At 36.0% G+C, this 20,001-nt stretch overlaps 1 protein-coding gene across 5 annotated transcripts in view; it reads left to right on the top strand.

The window, feature by feature from the left end:
• Window positions 1-3,095, top strand: part of Pvf3 (PDGF- and VEGF-related factor 3) — a 91,753-nt gene extending 88,658 nt beyond the window's left edge. For all 5 annotated transcript variants that reach the window (XM_086832735.1, XM_086832734.1, XM_086832738.1 and 2 more), the window contains 2 exons: window positions 411-688; window positions 765-3,095. In XM_086832735.1, the coding sequence (XP_086688861.1) occupies window positions 411-688; window positions 765-879 (393 nt within the window). In that variant the 3' untranslated portion in view covers window positions 880-3,095. The remainder of the gene's footprint in view (window positions 1-410; window positions 689-764) is intronic.
• The last annotated feature ends 16,906 nt before the right edge of the window (window positions 3,096-20,001 follow it).

Here is a 20,001-nt window from a genome sequence, read left to right as displayed (position 1 = left end):
CCTTTGATAACACCTACAATCCCCAATCTAAGCCCCTGTCTGCTGACTACTGACAACTCATTTAAGAATTACAAGAGCTATATCTATGTACATATAACCGTCCGACAACGAGCCATGGCAACAATGACAACAAGTTTGATGAGCAGTCAGCTTAGGAAACTGTCAACTCCCTAGCTGCCAGATACGAAGACATATATATTCTATATGCAAACGAGACTGGGGGTTTAGGCGGGGGGATTGGGTTTCAAATTATGCAAGCTCGACATGCAAATAGTTGGCCGGCATAATTAAGCCAGGGATATGGATGTGTGGATGTGTGGATGTGTGTGTGCGATGATATCGCTGGCAATTAACTAAGTATGGCATTTCATTTACGGATTTCCCATTTCCCATTTTCGGGGCACCCGCAGGTGAAGAGCACCAAGCACCGCAGCGTCATCGAGAAGCGGACATTTGTGAACCACACGGAGTGTCATTGCATCGAGCGGTCGAGCTACAACGAGGACACGGCCATGGCCAACTATGGACCATCGGCGGTGCGGGCCACCATATTAAGCTGCACCTGTCCGCGCAGCTTCGAGAAGATCCTGCAGGACGACGGGCAGTGCAGATGCGATTGCAGCTCCGGCAACTACGATTGCGACTGGCTGAAGCGAGGCAACGAGCACTTCGACATGAACAATCGCAAGTGAGTGGCAAATAAATCGAGTGCTTATTCCATTCTCTCAACCTTCCATCCTTCCTTCCTCCCCCTTGCAAAACAGGTGCATTCAGCAAGGTCGCTGCAAGCCGCCCACATGTGAGTACGGCCTCTACATGGAGAAGCACGGTCGCTGCCCCAAGCAGCACGAGCAGCCTGTCTACAATGCCATGTCGTAAGCGACGAGTCCCCGGAGTCTGAGGAGCGAGCGGAACCAGGAAAAGTATTATTCAGTCAAGTGGCTAACAACTCAAGGCCAGACGACGAGTGGGGAAAACGGGGGGAAAAACTCTATCCCCCCTGACGACTAGAGGAAAAGCAAAGAGGAGAGACGTGAATTTAGTTGCATATCCTATACAAAACAATACGAAAATAAAACGAAAAGAAATCTATTTATACACAAGGTTGGGTCGATCAGAAGGATGTGAATATAAACTCAAGAATTCAAAGGACAAACTTTGAAATATTCCAAGAACTTTTGAATAGCAGGAATTTTCAAATCATTTAAAATATGTCAAACTGTACGCAATGCATAGCAACTTTTAAGAGATTTCTTTCATAAGATTTCTGTGAAAATAAAATTTGTAATTTGCAGACAAATGCAAATATTTTATACTTATTAAGCTGTCAAATTTCCATTAAAACTTTATGTCATACAAGTTGGCATATATATGGAAAAACTTTAAAAACCTGTCCAAAGATTTAATAACTTTCACATCTTTATTTTGCTATACAAAACGATCGACCCTCCCTCATATACACATACGAATTAAATGTATATCAGCTGATTGTGTATGTTAGATGTTTTAAGACCTCAATTCGAAAAAGTTTTTTCCAAATAGCTCTAGAACAAAACACATACACACAAAACGAAAAATCTATTACCTTTAGCAACATGAAATAAGACTTTTTTGCGCATGTTTTACCCCACATAAAACAATAAGAAACCGTAGCATTGTTCATGAATGTTTCAATAACGAAAAAAATCCACAAAATAAGCCACATTTATTATGCATAAATGGAAATAAACCCAAAAGAGTTATGTGTATTTTATGCGTATGCAAAATGAAATTCCAAATATATAAATTGACTGCGTTTTTAGTTTTTATTAACTAATGTTATGTTATTTAATTATAATAAACACACGATAAACGAAAACAAATCATTAAAATTACAATTTAAATATATAAATTACATATACACAAATATTATTCATGTTAATTAAGCTAAGTTTTAACAAACAAAACAAACAAAACAAAATGAACCCTCGAAAGATCACACAACAAGAACAAAATTAAATTTTCATATTTAATTTCTAGTCAAATTTTAATTTTATTTCCGAATGGCCAATGTAGCTTCGTGTGTGCTTTTTAATTTCTAAATGCATACTCTGACATTGAACTCATTAAAGCAAATGGCATTTAAAGCGGATACCAGAAAATATATAGAAACTAACACGTAAATATAGCGAAATAATTAATGTATAAACCATATGAATGTGAACTAGCCCACACAGACTCTCTTGCTTTTTTCCTGCATTTCGATAGTGACAACTAAAACTAAATTAAGGATATCTTCAATTTTACAACTCAATGCGAGCCATAAGGAAGTGTGGAGAGACGAAACGATTTTAAAATGCAACTTTCAATTTTCATTCGCTTCGTGCACCAATTTTAATTTAAGTTTATCGACATAGTTCCGACACCAAGCACTGTATATATATATTTTACTATAGATAAAACCTAAATTTAAGCGGCACTCAAAATGAAACCATTTGGCACGAATTATGGCGAAAATTATTTGGGCCACCGAGAAATAATTCCCGGATTGCTTAACGCGCATTTGCATATTAATGACATTTGCCCGGCGGCAATCGAAGAGCTCAATTATTAATTTCGAACGGAATTTGGAAGTTTAATGATTGTGAATTTATTTACCATTTAGTCAGATACCGTAAGCCGTTTAATGACCTGCCACCCACTACTCTTTTCAATGCGTAATTATTTACCCTATACTGTACTGTACTGTATCGATTGTTTGCCATAATTTACGGGCAATCTATTTGCTCAAATTAAAATATTTATTAAAATTCGCACCGCACAAATACACAGTCTCAATACGACATTGAATATCTCAATAAATCTGCGTAATTGTTTATAGAAGCTACCACAAATTACCAAGCGGAATATATATATATATATATATATATACGAAACGTAAAATATTTCAAAATGATTTTATTTACAACTTTTAGCATAAATTTTAATGTATAATAAAGCGAATAAACAAACGTTAAGCAGAAAAACAAACCAATACTAATAAAAATGAACATATTATTACTATGCAAAAATCCAAATAAATACAGTGACAATGGAAAAAATAATAGCCGAACAAATGGATGTTTAATGATTTTTAGTATCGAAGGTGGTTTCTTTGTTACAACTGTGGTAAGTGGGCTTAATTAGCAGGTTGGCACTTTAGGAGTACGTCCTAATGATTTCCAGACAGCGAAAGTCCAACGGGGAAAGCGAAATCTACTGCTAATGAGTGGGAGAGAAAATCACAGTTACAGAGGAGGTTTAGGCCATCCTATTCATCTTAAAGATTTATTAATTAGTAAACCAAATTAAAATATTCCCCTCTTAGTTAGGCTGATGATTGGACTTTACAAAACTTTTCGATTACAACTTGTGTGTGGACTTATTTTAGGAACCAATTTCGTGCAAATGACAGTGTCTAAGCCGGAGAGTTGGAACTAATGAAAATGCATAACAAATAGTAGCTGTGGCTCGACCTCTGACCCATTTGCCACCCACTAGCCGTCGCCCACCTGCACCGCACTGTACAGCAGATGTAGCTGTAGTAACACGCGCACAGCAGGATGGGTGCCGGCCACATTATGATCTAAAATTTATAGAATTTATAAGCAGAGTGCACCCAGAAGGGTTAACGACGATGATAGCGCCACCTGGCGGCGCATGAGGCAAGCACAACGCAGATAAGCTTATCCTGGGTTAAGAGTTCTGTTATCATGGGTATTTTCTAGCTATATCTAGATAATTGGGGTTGCAAGGTAAGTAAGGAAGCTCGGAGAGAACTCTTTTAAAATATGTATATTTTGTATTGAATTTTTATAACCTACCAGGATTTTATAATTATAGTGAAGGACTCATTACCGAACCTATGAGTCATATGTATTAGTAATCAGCACCAAAAACCAAATCCGGTAGGAAAATATTTTTGATATTTTTTCAAAATTTGATAAGGAGTTTCGTCGTTTAAATTGTAATCATTTTAAAAAAGTTTAATATTTTTAGTTGAAAATCGTGTAAAAACTAGTACAATAAAACTATACGGATTAAATTTAATGCATTTTTGGCTGAGTTTTGATATTTGAAAAATTTTGGTTTGCTCAAAAAATTAATACAAAAAAATATAATTAAATATCACTTTTCTTAGAAAAGGTATACCTAGGCCAAAAAAAAAATTGTATAAAAGGTGTCATCATTAAAAATGTCGAATTATTTATTAATATTTTAATTTGTAAACTTATACTTGAAGCTAATGTCTCTATAATCAATTTATATTTGACAACATTCCTAGCTTACTTTATTTTGTCAATCAAAAACATCATCACTGGCAACTAAATGGAAAGTGTGTGCCATAGCAAAGAAGCAGCTAAATGCAATCAATTAAAACTGCAATAAAACAGACGCTGCCAGATAATTCCCGAGTCGAAGCTTTAAAAGAGGACTCCTCCAAGGATGTTCCCTCTACCAGCTCCTGTTCACCTTTCATCGATTTCTGCCGACCAAGTGAAATCACATGGAAAGCCAAACAAAGCAGCAGCCTCAAAAACAAAATACAAAAAAAAATGAAATTTGAAAATTTCCCGGCCGGCAACAAGCGAGGGGCGGCAAAGTGGGCGTGGCTGGGGAAAACATGCAGCGGCCGAAAGCGGAAAGGAAAAGGATCAAGCAAAAAGCACGGGAACAGGCTCACAAATTAAAACCGCACACGGAAAAAGGATGCAAGTGTTTGGGGGTGTGCATGTGCATGTGTGTGGGTGTGTGTGGCGAGTGCAGAGTGCAGATAGATGGCGCTCCAAAGAGAGAGAGAAAGGAGTTGCCATGATATGCCTGCATAATTAATTTCCGCCACACACACACATACAGGCGGCAGACAGACAAACTCGGAAGGGGGAGGGAATTTCCAAGTGGGCGACATCTCTCCTTTTTGCAGCAGGAATTACCAACAAACGGCAAATGCCGCAGCGCTTAAATGGAAACACACTTCACTCCCACACCCATACCCGCAGATGCAGATGCAGATACACTCACCCACACACAGATACGCACAACGGACAGGTGAAGCTTACATTTAAGCGCCGTCCCTGGGTTGAAGTTCCTGCTAAATTGCATTTAATTTCCTGCTGAAAACATTCAAAGCGATATAATCGCGTGAAACGATTATATGTGTCCCACAGGAGAGGGGAAATTGCAACCGAAATAGGTTTGTATATGCCAAATAAATAAATCTGATGAACAAACTAAAGCCAGAAAGGAATAATTAAGCTTCAGCTTAAGTAATTTAAATAAACTGTTTGGTAATTAAAATACAAGCTGTATTATATATATTCCTTTAATTTATATGATATATGATAGAGGGATCAATATATCTAGTTTCTTTATAAGTTTTTTTTACCTTCCTCATAGCTATTAACATTTTTCGAACCAATTTAAAAATTGTACCCATATTTCTTATTTAAAAACAGTTTTTTGAACCATTTATTTCTATGCACTAGTGCATTATGGAATTGTTTATGAATGCTTTAATATTTTATAAAGCTTCCATTTTTATTGCTCTTTGTTTTCTCTCGACTAACGAAAATGTGCAAACATTTACGCAGAATTAAACATTAATGCAATCTAAAATTTTTGCATGTATTCGCCGATTGTAATTGCATGGAAAAATGTCTATGCAAAAATTGTGCAACCAACAGAAACTAATTTGGGTATTATTTTTGTAGCAAGTTCCAGCCAATAGCAGTTTTAATGGCCATTAATTGTTGTTGCGGTCTAGACTGATGGCCGAAGCTTCTGCTCCTTTTTTTCGGGGAAAATTTAACCATAAATATAGAAAATTAATTATGTGTGTACTCGGGATTTTATACACTTAAATAAATTAATATTATAGTAGATAACTATGATCAAGAAATAATTAATAAGTAATAAACAATGAGCAATAAGTAACTACGAGCAGTAAGTAACTCTGATCAGTAAGTATCTATGACCAGTTAGTATGTTAACTATGAGGATTAAGTAAATGTGACCATTAAGTATGTATCACCAATTATTAACTATGAACACTAATCAACAATGACTTGCACCTTTTGTAACACAACACATTCCTGAGACTTGGCCGGCAGAAGTCACTTCGTTCCGGGGATGTTAGAACAAGTTGGGAATTATATGCACAGATGTGCGAATGTGTTTTGGAACATATTTAAGAGGAAGCTATTTGATTAAAACTATGCAGTTATTCTTCTATATCATTTTATTAGTTTATAAAGCGGAGCAAGCCAAATCGGTGGACTATTTATCTACATATATATACCTGAAATAGGAACAATCGGACGATTTAAGGAACTATGATCAGTAATTAACAAAGAGAGGTAAGTAACTAAGAGCAGTAAGTAACTCTGAACAGTAATTATCAATGAATATTAAGTAACTATAATCAGTAAGTAGCTATGGTCAGTTAATAACTATGATCAGTAATTAACTCTGAACAATAAGTATCTATGACCACTAAGTATGTATGATCAGTTACTCACTTTGAACACCAATAAACAATGACTTGCAACTTTTGTAACACAACACATTCCTGAGACTTGGCCGGCTGAAGACACTTTGTTCCGGGGATGTTAGAACGTGTTGGGAATCATATGCACAGATGTGCGAGATTTGTTTTGAAACAAATTTAAGAGCAAGCTATTTGGATAAAACTATGGAGTTGATTTCTATATACTTATACAAGTTTATAAATCGGAGCATGCCAAATCGGTGGACTCTATATATACATATATATAGCTGACATAGGAACAATCGGACGATTTATAGAACTATGATCAGTAATTAACTATGACCAGTAATTAAGTATGATCAGTAAGTTTCTATGAACATTAAGTAATTATGAGCAGTAAGTAACTCTGAACAATAAGTATCTATGACTATTAATTATCTTTGACCAGTAAGTATCAATGACCATTAAGTATGTATGATCAGTTACTAACTTTGAACACTAATAAACAATGACTTGCAACTTTTGTAACACAACACATTCCTGAGACCTGGCCGGCAGCAGTCACTTCGTTCCGCGGATGTTAGAACGAGTTGGGAATCATATGCACAGATGTGCGAATGTGTTTTGGAACATATTTAAGAGAAAGCTATTTGATTAAAACTTTGCAGTTATTCTTCTATATCATTTTATTAGTTTATAAATCGGAGCAAGCCAAATCGGTGGACTATATATCTACATATATATATCTGAAATAGGAACAATCGGATGATTTAAGGAACTATGATCAGTAATTAACTAAGAGAGGTAATTAACTAAGAGCAGTAAGTAACTTTGAACAGTAATTATCAATGAATATTAAGTAACTATAATCAGTAAGTAGCTATGGTCAGTTAATAACTATGATTAACTCTGAACAATAAGTATCTTTGACCACTAAGTATCTATGACCAGGAAGTATGTATGATCAGTTACTCACTTTGATCACTAATCAACAATGACTTGCAACTTTTGTAACACAACACATTCCTGAGACTTGACCGGCTGAAGACACTTCGTTCCGGGGATGTTAGAACGAGTTGGGAATCATATGCACAGATGTGCGAGATTTGTTTTGGAACAAATTTAAGAGCAAGCTGTTTGGATAAAACTATGGAGTTGATTTCTATATACTTATACAAGTTTATAAATCGGAGCATGCCAAATCGGTGGACTCTATATATACATATATATAGCTGACATAGGAACAATCGGACGATTTATAGAACTATGATCAGTAATTAACTATGACCAGTAATTAAGTATGATCAGTAAGATTCTATGAACATTAAGTAATTATGAGCAGTAAGTAACTCTGAACAATAAGTATCTATGACTATTCATTATATTTGACCAGTAAGTATCTATGACCATTAAGTATGTATGATCAGTTACTAACTTTGAACACCAATAAACAATGACTTGCAACTTTTGTAACACAACACATTTCTAAGACTTGGCCGGCAGCAGTCACTTCGTTCCGGGGATGTTAGAACGAGTTGGGAATCATATGCACAGATGTGCGAATGTGTTTTGGAACATATTTAACAGGAAGCTATTTGATTAAAACTATGAAGTTATTCTTCAATAAAATTTTATTAGTATATAAATTGAAGCAAGCCAGATCGAGGGACTATATATATACATATGTATACCTGAAATAGGAACAATCAGACGATTTAAGGAACTTTGATCAGTATTTACCTATGAGAGGTAAATAACTAAGAGCAGTAAATAACTCTGAACAGTAAGTATCAATGAACATTAAGTAACTATAATCAGTAAGTAACTATGGTCAGTTAATAACTATGATCAGGGATTAACTCTGAACAGTAATTATCTATGACCAGTAAGTATGTGTGATCAGTTACTCACTTTGAACACTAATAAACAATGACTTGCAACTTTTGTAACACAACACATTTCTAAGACTTGGCCGGCAGCAGTCACTTCGTTCGGGGGATGTTAGAACCACTTGGGAATCATATGCGCAGATGTGGGAGATTGGCATAATTGACAAGCGAATTAAACGACTATGGAGTTATTCTTCTATATCATTTTACTAGTATATAAGTCGGAGCATGCTGAAACGGCGGACTATATTTAGAGATATATGTTATACATATAGCTGCCATAGCAACGATCGGAAAATTTTATGATAAGTATTATAACATTTCCAGCTTTCTACAGATTGTCATCAAATTTTATATACAGCCACTATATTTTTAATCTAGAATTTTGTGTAACATTTTATGAAAATCGGACTACTATATTTTATAGCTGCCTTACTAGCGATCGTTAAAAATAGAGGAAAATGCAAAACTTTGAATGAAATGAAAGCAGGCATTACTTTATTGTTTTTAAACATAAATATATATAATTTATATTGTATTGATTATATTGTTAGCTTCCTTTTCTGGTTTAATAAAAAAGCTTTTACCAATTAGTTTAATTACGGCATCTCGCATACCCCTAAGCTGGCAGCCACCTGCCACTTGGAAAAATCACTCCCCGCACTTTCGCATTCAAGCGGTTAAACTCTCACACGCCACACCTCGAACTCGACCTTGGCTGGCGCAAGTCCCAAGTGGATGGTGCGTGTGTATGTGAATAAATGTGGAACTCTAAATCGTGCTGGGTTATTCAAGATTGACCTTTAGGCCCATAAATACGATCGACCCCAATGCCCAGGCACGCTCCACACATCAAAAAGCGCACGCTCTCAGCCATTTAAAATATATACAAGTACGGGTAAGAAAAAACAGATCCTGCAAGGCAAGGACCCGCGATTATCCCTGGAACTTCTCGAAAGGCATTGATGTCAAAGGCGGCGAGAAGGTCGTAAAAAATATTTACACATGCACCAGTGCTTCAGAGATACAAATGTATCTTGATAGGAGGTATTATGATGAAATGGAAACAGAAACCGAGAACGAGGTACATTTCAGGGGATTTACAGAGTCAGAAACAAAAAAGAAAACACACAAAGAACATTGAACGCATTTCATTTAAAATAAGTCGTGAATTACAACCTTGGAAAATGGAGAGTGCAGTAAATAAAATAGGTATGCAAACAGCAATCGCATGCCAAATTATTCCATTGACTCATTTCATAAACAACTCCCAATGGTTTCAGATGTAGCAACATTTTGGCTTTGGCCGTGGGGAAACCGAAAACAAAGCAATATCGAAGCCCAAGTTCCTCCCAAACAACAGCTGCGAACGTTGTGCGAATCGTGTGCTAATCTTATCTTTATGGTCCCGATGCTCTTCGACTTGCTCTACGTTTTTTCACCCATACTTTTAATACCCTATACTATATAGATGTCACTGCACTTATTCGAACTGTCAAGAGCGAATTTAAGGATCCATAAAAACATAATTATTCTTTAAATATTTACAGATTTTGCTTCATCTGGCACAAATTGGATGTATTTGTTTAGCGATTTCTTACACATAACAAGTAAATATTTACGAATGCTCAATCAGAGTCTGCAATAATAATCAACAATTTCAATTTTTGATAATATTTACAGAAAAGAGTCTTCGATAAATCAATGTTGATTGTTATATATCATTAATCTCCTGTAATGACTTTCCTTGGCAGATAACCTATTTTACTTATTTTTGGAATATAGTTGCATTGTTCTTTCGCTTTCCTTATTTATTAAAGAATTTTCATTAATTTGTCTTGCCTAGCAATAACAATATTATATCTATGTCACTCCACCTATTCGATGTTTAAAAAATAAATTTAAGGATCCTTGAAACATAATTATTGCTTTAATTAAGATTATAAATCATCTGGCACATCTATATGTAAATATTTACGACTGCTCAATTAGAGTCTTCAATCTTGATCGGAGTCAAAAATTTAAATATTTATAAATATTTACACACAAAAGCCCTCGATAAATCTGTCTTGCTTGCTGTATATCAATTACCACCATTAATTTACTTATTTTAAATATAAATAATCCTCTAAAATGTACTTCCCTTTGAAAGAGTATTCAATTATTCGCCTTGCCAAACCATTCTTTGTTGCATTTTTTTCCGCTTTTATTTCTCCTCCTCTGGGCGGGTGCGTAAATGTTGCCCCAGTCTGCTTTTGACACCAGTGAGTGTGTGAAAAGGAGGAACTGCGACGGGACAGGGGACACGAGGCAGGAGCATTTGAGCCAAGTTAAGTTATTGGCCAAGTTGGCGCTGCTGCTGATGGTGCTGTTGTTGCTGTTGCTTTGCTCGCTTGTTTGCATATTAGTCACAGAACAGAAACGCAAACAACTTGACGCCTTGTAACTGTGAGTGCGAAAAAGATGGCAATATTGGGGAAGAAAAAGACAGCAGCAGGATGGTGCGATAAGGAGGGGTTATTGGGTAAGAAAACAACACCAAATTGAGTATTAAGCGAAAGAAATGATGTCGAGCCTGAACATCTGAGGCTATTAGAATTAATCAAAGGGATTTGTTGGCACCGCAGGCGATAAAGAGAGAGACAGGGCAACCCATACGAGTGAGAGGGAACAAGAAGCAGAAAGAGAAGGCAAGAATGATAAAGTTCCTTGGCCGAGGAAGCACGCAGAAGCCTTTGCAAATTCTGCGGTTAGTTGGTAATAAATTTTTGGCTTATTGATATTTATTATTAGCCCCGGAAATTGTGCACAGCTCCTTTTTGGCTCCATATATTGCCACAATAATGTTCCACTTGGGAATCGATGCAGCTCCCTCTTCCGCCCCCAATTCCTTCTTCTGCTAGACATTGCGAGGGGCGTGGCAGCAGTTATGTTGGGGCCCTTGGCTTTTGGCCTGATCATAATTGATTAGATGCTCCGGGAGTTTGGTCATGTTCAATGTTTGTTTGCCACAATTACACTTAAGCGGAGATTAAGTGCGTTGACCAAATACTTGCAGAAGCGATAAATATCAAGTTATATCGATTGCAAAACGGGCTGGGAAAATGATTAGTTAAATTTAAAAGTTCTTTAGAACATTATAAAGGAAAACAAGAATACAGTAAGAATTTTTTAAACGGATTTGTTAAACATCCAAAAATGGTTACAGATTTTTTCGGTAAACAGAATTACAAATAATAATTCCTAATTATTATGTTTATCATATTTAAAGTCACCTGATAAAATCTAGAATATCTTTAAATACTCCTTAGATACATATTATTTATTTATCAATTTCTAATATTAAAATTCTTCAGAAATTCCATAACCATTCTTTTACTTAATAAAGTCACCTAAGAACTTTTCTTCTATATTCTCCTAACACTTTCCACACTTTAATAGTCAATTTCCCCTAACTAACCCAACCCACATTTTCCTCGAGTTCATGACAGTTTATACCCACGCCCACATAGAACTTTGTAGAAATAAAAGTTTTCGGTTCTTCTAGCGAAATGGTTCAAGATTTTCCACCTTTTCTCAACGTGCTTTTCAAAGTTGACATAACCAAAACTGGAAAATGCCGAAGGAAATGGGAGAGGGAAAGGCAGGCAGGGCAAAGTTGAAGAAAGAAAGGTGGAAAGCGGTGGTGAAAAGCAAGGGGATTGCCATTGACGCATTGCTTCAATTAACATAAAATGTGCAAATACAAACATACAAAAGTTCACAAAAAAAAAGATATATTAAATATATTACCAAAAAGAAAATCTTAAAAGTAAGTGCTTTAAAAGTTGCATTATAGAGGAAGGATTGGGCTTTTGGTATCATAACCCATATTAAAATAATTTCCTCACCAAAACAATCTGAAAAGGATTTGAATTTAAATTGTACTAAATTGAAAACCATTTAAAGTCTTTATAGAAATCAGAATTTGGATATTATAATAATAAAATAATAATAAAACATAATTGTAAACATATAAAGTTGTATATATAATTAGGTTAAAAAACTATTTTTATTCAGTCTTAAAGGCTTGCAAGAAATTTATTAAAATTATGCCATGCTGGCTCTTTATTTTTTCGCAGTGCATGTCTGCAAGTTTCCGCGTCAGTGTGTTAGTATGTATATTAGCGCTTTTCATTACCACCTCTTAAGTTTTGCATATGTGCACGAGGTTTTGGCTTACTTCCTTTTATGAAAAGCATTTCACACTGACTGCGAAAAGTTTTTGCCAGAGCCAGTCTACTTCTGCAATGCCCCTTTTACCCTCCATTTCTCCCCCAGATTTTCCTCCCATTTTTCCTCCTTTTTTCCCTCATCTTGAACAGACTTCCCACGGACTTTCTAATGCACCGCCGAAGACTGGCTTCGTTGCCGTCTGCCCGAGAGTCATGGAAAAGGAGGTGGAAAATCGGACGGGGAGCTTAAGGATTGTGGCTAATGCAACGCCTCTTAATCATTTAACAACCTTTCGCCCCATTTTCATTTTCATGACACCCACACATAGCGGGTGAAATGGCGAGGGGTGAGGGGTAAGAGGATCTCGAGGTCATTGATCGATCGTGGCTCAATATTATGGACAGATTTAGTTAGCTTTATGGCTAGACGGGAAAGCCAATGGCCAATTATTAAGATCTACCCACAGCATCGAAACCGAAGTCAAACGACCCAATCGCCCCCGCGAAAGCGTCAAAAGTCAGCTCAATTAACATGGCATCCTTGGCTTAACTCTTGATACCCTACTTTCAAAGTGTTTTTATATTTTGGGGAAAAAATATAAATATTATAAAATAAAGGACGAAAGTTTCAACTTAGCCAAACATTCATTAATTTTAAGCTAGGTAGCTTTTCGTTGCTAGTTTTCATAGGGTTAGCAATTCAAGATACTACGTTTTAAACTTTAAAAAACTAAATTTTTTGTATAAATTTGAAAATTATCACTATGCAACCACCCCTTATAACATTTTGAAGAAATCGAAAAAAATTAAAAAAAAATTTTTTTCTATCAGACACGGCTAGACCGATTCAGCTGCTGATCAAGAATATATATAATTTATTGGGTCGGAAACTACTGCTTTACTAAGTTGAAGCCTCTGACTTAAATTATAATACCCTCCAAAGGTATAATAATGTAACAAAAGTTGAGTCAGAAATCATTGTTCTTAAGTAATTATCAATTAATTAAGGGACTCATTAACTTTAGACTTGATTATCATATATTATATCTATATACATACATATGTAATTGTCATGGTTAAGACACGTCATTTCCTTATTCATCGAAGTGAGATTCTGCCTGGTCATCCAAAAGTATTCCGTTGGTCAGCTGTATTTTTTATCACTATCACTATCACCACTATCACTCTAGATGTTTACAGGGAGAAGGCCACGTGCAGAATGAGTCGCGAGCGGCGGCTGCGCCTGGTATTTATAGTCTCCGGGCAAAGAGAACTGAGTAAGTGAGAACGAGAGCGAGAGCGAGAGGGAGAGCGACATCTCTAGAGAGAGAGAGGAATAAAGAGAATAACAGCTCTACCTCTAGAAATACACAGAGAGAGATAGATATACCTAAATATATAGAGCAAATGAGAGAAAAAGAGAGAGGGATATGTCCCCTTAACTGCGTGCTCACTAAAATTATAATATTATATAAAGGTAAACAAATATCCTAATATATTAAAAAGAGGTATCCAAAGATTCGTATTCCTGGTGCTCTTCTCCGATTCATTGCAATTGATTTCCATTTCATTTGAGGCCACAGACCAAGTCACAGATGGGGAGTCTTCCACACCGATCGTCGGCTTCGTCGTCAAGTTGGTAATAAAAATTATTATTTTGCCATTTAATTGCCAGCCGCACACAACGCCCCAAAGGCCGAGACCAGCGGACTCGCTCCGACCAGACTTCGACATCGATTTGGTCTTGAATCCGACTACGAGTGCCCATAATCTTGGGGCCCCCAACTTCTGCCATCCATCCTGCCCCCTGATATTTCCCCCACTCATTGCTCAGGTGATCTGCGGCTGTCTGATGCAATCTCTTGGCCATTGGCACTCGTTTCTGGCTCTGCCAGATCTCTGTGCTCCATGCTCTGTGCTCTGTGCTTTTTGGCCCCCCTTGTCATTTATCGCATTTGAATTGAAAGCTTGTAAATAACACGACGAAAAATTGAAAATCGAAATTGAAATTCGACATCGTTGCAGATTTAATTGAATTTCATCGCATATATATGAGCCTATAGCCATGGATTTTGGTATATGTTTTGTGAATGAGCCTCGATAACTATAGGTCACAGCCTTTTGTCTGGCCCAAAATTGTTGGTTAATTGCACTAGAAATTAATGGTATAAATAATGGGTGATTGCCTCTGAAGATAAAAAAATATGTATAAAAGGTTAAAGGTTACCGAAAAATAAATTTATTATTTTCATTAGAACTTTCAAAATGGTACCATAAATGGAAATTCAAAATTAGAGTGAATGTTTAATAATCTAAAAATAAATACACTACCAAACCCTTTTACGAAAATTCCTGAGAACTCGATACCTGTCCCAATCTCATTAGCCACATTTTCGAATATCAATAAGTTATTTATTAATCGGCTTGCAAACACAAAGCTGTAAAAAAAACACTAGGGCCTTTCCACAACTGAATTGAATCACAAAGATATGAATATCGAGTATGCAAATTGGTATATTGGGTACCTTCTTAATAAATATGACTCACTTCTCCATGCAATGACCGTAGCACTTGACAGACCTGCCAGAAAGAAGTCCAATGAGATGAGTCAACACACGGAAGCCATAAACGAAAGTGTTGCCCTTTGAAGAGATGGAACCATCCTTTGTTCCTGTCACAGAATCATCATCACAATGCAGGTCAACATACTAGTAACAGAATGCAAGGAAACATTTTCTATAAAGGCAAATAATTAAAACACAAGCAGTACAGATTATTAAGTAGTTATAAATATAATACATTTTTTCCAATCAGTAGTTTTCCACTTATATTTTTTGCCTTTGCTGTACCACCTGGAAACCGCAAAAACCCCAACAGGAAAAGCAGAAGAAGACATGAGGTAAAATTCCCCCCCCCCCTGTCTTCTCTGTCAAATGTCAGGGTCTGTACCTAACACCTTCCTACAAGCAACACATCACATCGCTGTGGCCATTAGGCACCTCACGCCCCAGACTCAGGCCCAACCCCAACCCCTTCCACATTTTCCCGACATTTCCACAAGTCCACAGCCCAAAGGGGTAATAAAGACTAAGAGAGAAAGAGACAGGAACCGAGGGGAAAAACCTTCTGTGGAAAAGACAAATCACATAAGCAAATTGGTTTACAATAACCGCAAACACAAAAATACAGGCAGAGGCGTCTGGCAAAGGATGAGGTTAAAGGGGCCTCAGAGGGGAAAAGAAAATAGGTGGAGTGTGTAGGATAGGGACAAAGGAAAAACCGCTCGCAGACACAAATATCACAAATTTACAAAGCAATTTGCATAAAACTCATATTTTGTTGCAGCTACTTCCAGTTTTTTTGTTGTTTCTTCTGTCTAGTTCCCCATTTTTTCTACAAATTTTTCTGCATATTTTTTGTTGTGGCGCTTTGGGCCACGAAAAAAAAAATTAAACAATTTGTATGCAGAAAAAAAAACAAGGAGACAAAACTTTGATAAACTATATGCAAAAAAAAGAAACAACCGTTGGCTAAGATTTCGTAATCGAGAGAGCGGGACCACATATGCAGATGAAGTAACCGAATGTTAACTGCCGAGGTCAACCGGCAATAGTGCCAACACCTCCCAAATAATCACACAGAAAAAAATATTTGTATTTATTTACTAAATAATTATGGAACAGGGTTGATCACACAGAAACTCGTGTGTCCTTGTTTGAACATTAAATTTTCCAAAGATCTCTCTGCTATTACTTTAAGAACCCTAACTTAATCTATAGTACATCTGTAAAGGTTTAATAGTTGTTAAATAAAACAAACAATTAAATCTATATTACAATATATAAACTAACTTTGAGAAGCCGAAGTGTGTATACCTTAGCAATTACATTTAGGATCAAGGATTCGATTGTGTAATTAATATGTAATTATTTTAGATATATTAAATCGATATATTTATATGCTTATTTTTTTTAGTAAATAAATGTCTTTCAAATATCATAACTAAGCCGAAAGTAGGCCAAATCAAATTCAAATCGTTTAGGTCTTCTGTTTTATAATATCCAGCTAGGGTTCAAATTTTAGTTAAAATACACCTCAGTTATTCCTTAAGTAAACAACTAAATTTATGAAAAAGTATTTTAAAAAGATAAGTTATATTTATCTTTAACTTTCTTGGTGTACTACCTCTTTTTGGCCTCTTGCAATTAAGCCACAAAACTTGAACACATTTTTGTACACACAAATCTCTGGTTGGGAAATCGGAAAATTGTTCGATCTCCTGATGAGGACACCAACAACAAGTCGCACTAATTAGTGGCAGAGAGTAAAGGTCACCCACTATCGTGTGTCTGGTTAATCAATCAAAATGCAGTTCGTCTCGGTTTTCGGTTTGGTTTCGGATTCCCTAAGTCCATCGGCGAGCGGAATTATTTTTGAACGTGACGAGCGACACGTTTGCCGCTAAACAAACTAGCTACCTGTCCGAGAGCACCTGAGTTTTTCCCCCAGACTCCCCGGGAAAACATGTCCACGTGCTTGACAACATGGCCCGCAAACAAGGGGCGGAACAGATTGAAGAAGCTGAAAATCCGATAGGCTGATTCACAATATGGAAAATGGGCAGCAGCGGGGAAAATCTGATGGATGGAAATTGGGGCCATCACAAATTTCGGAGAGGCCGCGACCATGAGATCATTGTTTGACATACGTGCACTACGGATTTCAATTATAAACCAAACATTATTTTGAAAAGAAAATTATTTGAAATCGAATAGAAAATATGCTTGCTAAGTAAGGATTAATATGAAAACTGTTCAACACTTTATTTATTTATTATTTTTAATATCAACACAATAAAGATTCTTACTTAGAAAATGTATAGTATATAGAAGACATTTTTTTGTAAGGCTACATTCCGTCTTTATTTAGTTTTACAAGATAAAGAAATACCCAATCAGAAGTACATATACCCCAAAGAAATTCAGGGTATTCCCCATTCTCCCCTCTCAAGACCTCACGCAATGCTGCGATGAACTTGAACTCCGCCGCCAAGGAAAATGTATGGGGGGAAACGAAAGATTTTCCTCTTCCGATAAGCAAAAGGGCAAGAAAGCCGGCAGCCGACAAAAATCAAAGCATATCCTAAGGCGCTCGTTGGCTTCAAAAAAAAAAAAGAAAGACAATTACTGGATACCACTCCTGTAGAGAACTTAACCCAAGGCATGTTGAGCAAGCAAACAAACAATAACAAACATAAGAGAACAAACAAAACAGCAGAGACAACAGGCAGTCATTGTGCGAGAATCGAGAAGAAATACAGAGATAAATGCAGTTGCGATGTGGGAGAAGAGATACCAACTGAGAAATGCCTTGAGAAATACTTTTTGCTAAAATAATATATTTATATTTAATTTTAAGCAGTTTTTTATCATGTAGATTTTTGTTAAGTACTTGCATACTTATTATAAATTAAAATCGCACTATTAAAAATGATGGGAAAAGAAATGAAGTCTCAGAAATTCATGGAACGAAAAGGCGTGCCTCTGATAGATATCTACTTTAGAGTCTGGGTCGAGAGTTCATCAAACATAGAATCACATACACATATATTCCTATTAATCTTTTATTACACTTTCATCCGCTTCACTGAAGAACTTTGAACTTGTAATGCAGAGCAAAAAAAATCTAGATAGATTGAGTTACCAGCAATTTGACCCAAATTTCCCATCGCCGATTCTCTTGGCCAAGTGACCAAAAATAAACCGCATTAATCATCAAATGCATTGCAGCCAAGAAGAAAAAAAGGCGAAAGAAAAATCAGAAGCCAATTGCAGACACTTGTTGCTTTCCCCTCCTCTCCGAAAAGGCGGCCGGGAAAATTGCCAAGGGGCGGAAAACGAAGAAAACTGACATCAAGCAACTGTCGCCAAATTGGCTTTGGCTTGGCGCCCCAAAAGAAAACGAAATACGAGTATATATATATATTTATATATATATGCAGATGTGCATATGGGAAAATAAAAACATTAGCACAGTTTGGGTTTTATGTCTCCGGCATATGCCACAGAGCTAAAAGACACCAAAGTGGTAACAAAATGTGACAGAAAATAGTATCTAGTTTGTGTGGGTTAAGTTTTTTTGATTTGAGATACAATTTTGGGTGCTCTTTAAAAAATTGAGATAAAAGTATTACAATTATTTTATATTATATAATATATATATATATTAATAACTAAATATATTATATAATTTAAGTATAAATATATATATTTTTCAACATCAATGAACCAATTTAGAGTGCTCTCCAAATCCCTCAAGAAAATCCATTGCAACGAATCACTCTACTCTCTCTTTTTGGCCGGAAGACATAAGCCAAATAAACACTTGCGCTGGCTGCCAAAAGGAAACCGAGCAATTAATATCAATGAGAGCCCACGCACAGAAAGCCGCTGAAAATGTCATAAAAAAATAGCCACAAGAACCGCTGGCAAATAATATAGTCGTAAAAAAATAAGCCACAAAGTGGAGTCTCTCGGCCGCCTTGCATCATCGCCAATTGCCAGACGCAATAAAAAAAAATAACTTGGCAACTTGCGGCACGTCGTCTGCCACGCCCCCTAGACGATACATGTAATACACTGAGACAATAATTTTCAGATAAAATTAAAATCAGTTACATATTTAGTTGAGGTGATGAAGAAATTAAATGAGACTTTCAAAGAGAGGATTGAAATAAAATTAAAATAATACAAATGTATACAAAATATTCCAAAAGAAATTAATGTATTATAATTAAATTTAAAAAAGGAGTTTTAATTCTACATAATTTAGTTTTATATATTAAAATAAAAAATATATATTTGTTATACATTGTAAATTAATATCTCTTGACCTTTTCTTAACTGAGAACATTTAATTAAGGTATCATTTTGGTTAAAGGTTTCTTTAAATTTTGACTTTTTGTGTCCAAATTAATAAATAAAATATATACATTTTTATATATTTTCCTTTGTGTAGATATATACTATACACACATGTATCATCATCGCGTCTTGTTTCGCTATTTCAACTCCGTCATGGCATTTATTTTTAGGTTGCTAGTTGCCGCCGTCGTGTCTCGTTTTTCGATTGGTTTCGCTGCCAAATTATTTGTACATTTCGTTTGATTTACTTGCAAATTTGCTGGCACAGTTTCGAGCCAGTAGGCCAGCTGGCCGAGACTGTTACGATTTTCCCTCCTTTGTGGCTTTTATCGCTACCTTTTCAAACGCATAAAACCAGCAGACAATTTTCCAATAGGCCACCCGCGACTCATAAATCTCAGGGCTCTCTGGGTACCCTTATAATTTGTTTATTGTTTGCACAATTGACAATTTTCTTTGGATATCAGGAG

This window comes from Drosophila serrata, unplaced genomic scaffold, assembly GCF_035046125.1.
Source record: "Drosophila serrata isolate PLE 108 unplaced genomic scaffold, ASM3504612v1 contig_249, whole genome shotgun sequence".
In the NCBI taxonomy this organism is placed as follows: domain Eukaryota; kingdom Metazoa; phylum Arthropoda; class Insecta; order Diptera; family Drosophilidae; genus Drosophila; species Drosophila serrata.
Note: the sequence above shows the minus strand (reverse complement) of the source record. Positions and strands in the feature narration are given on the sequence as shown.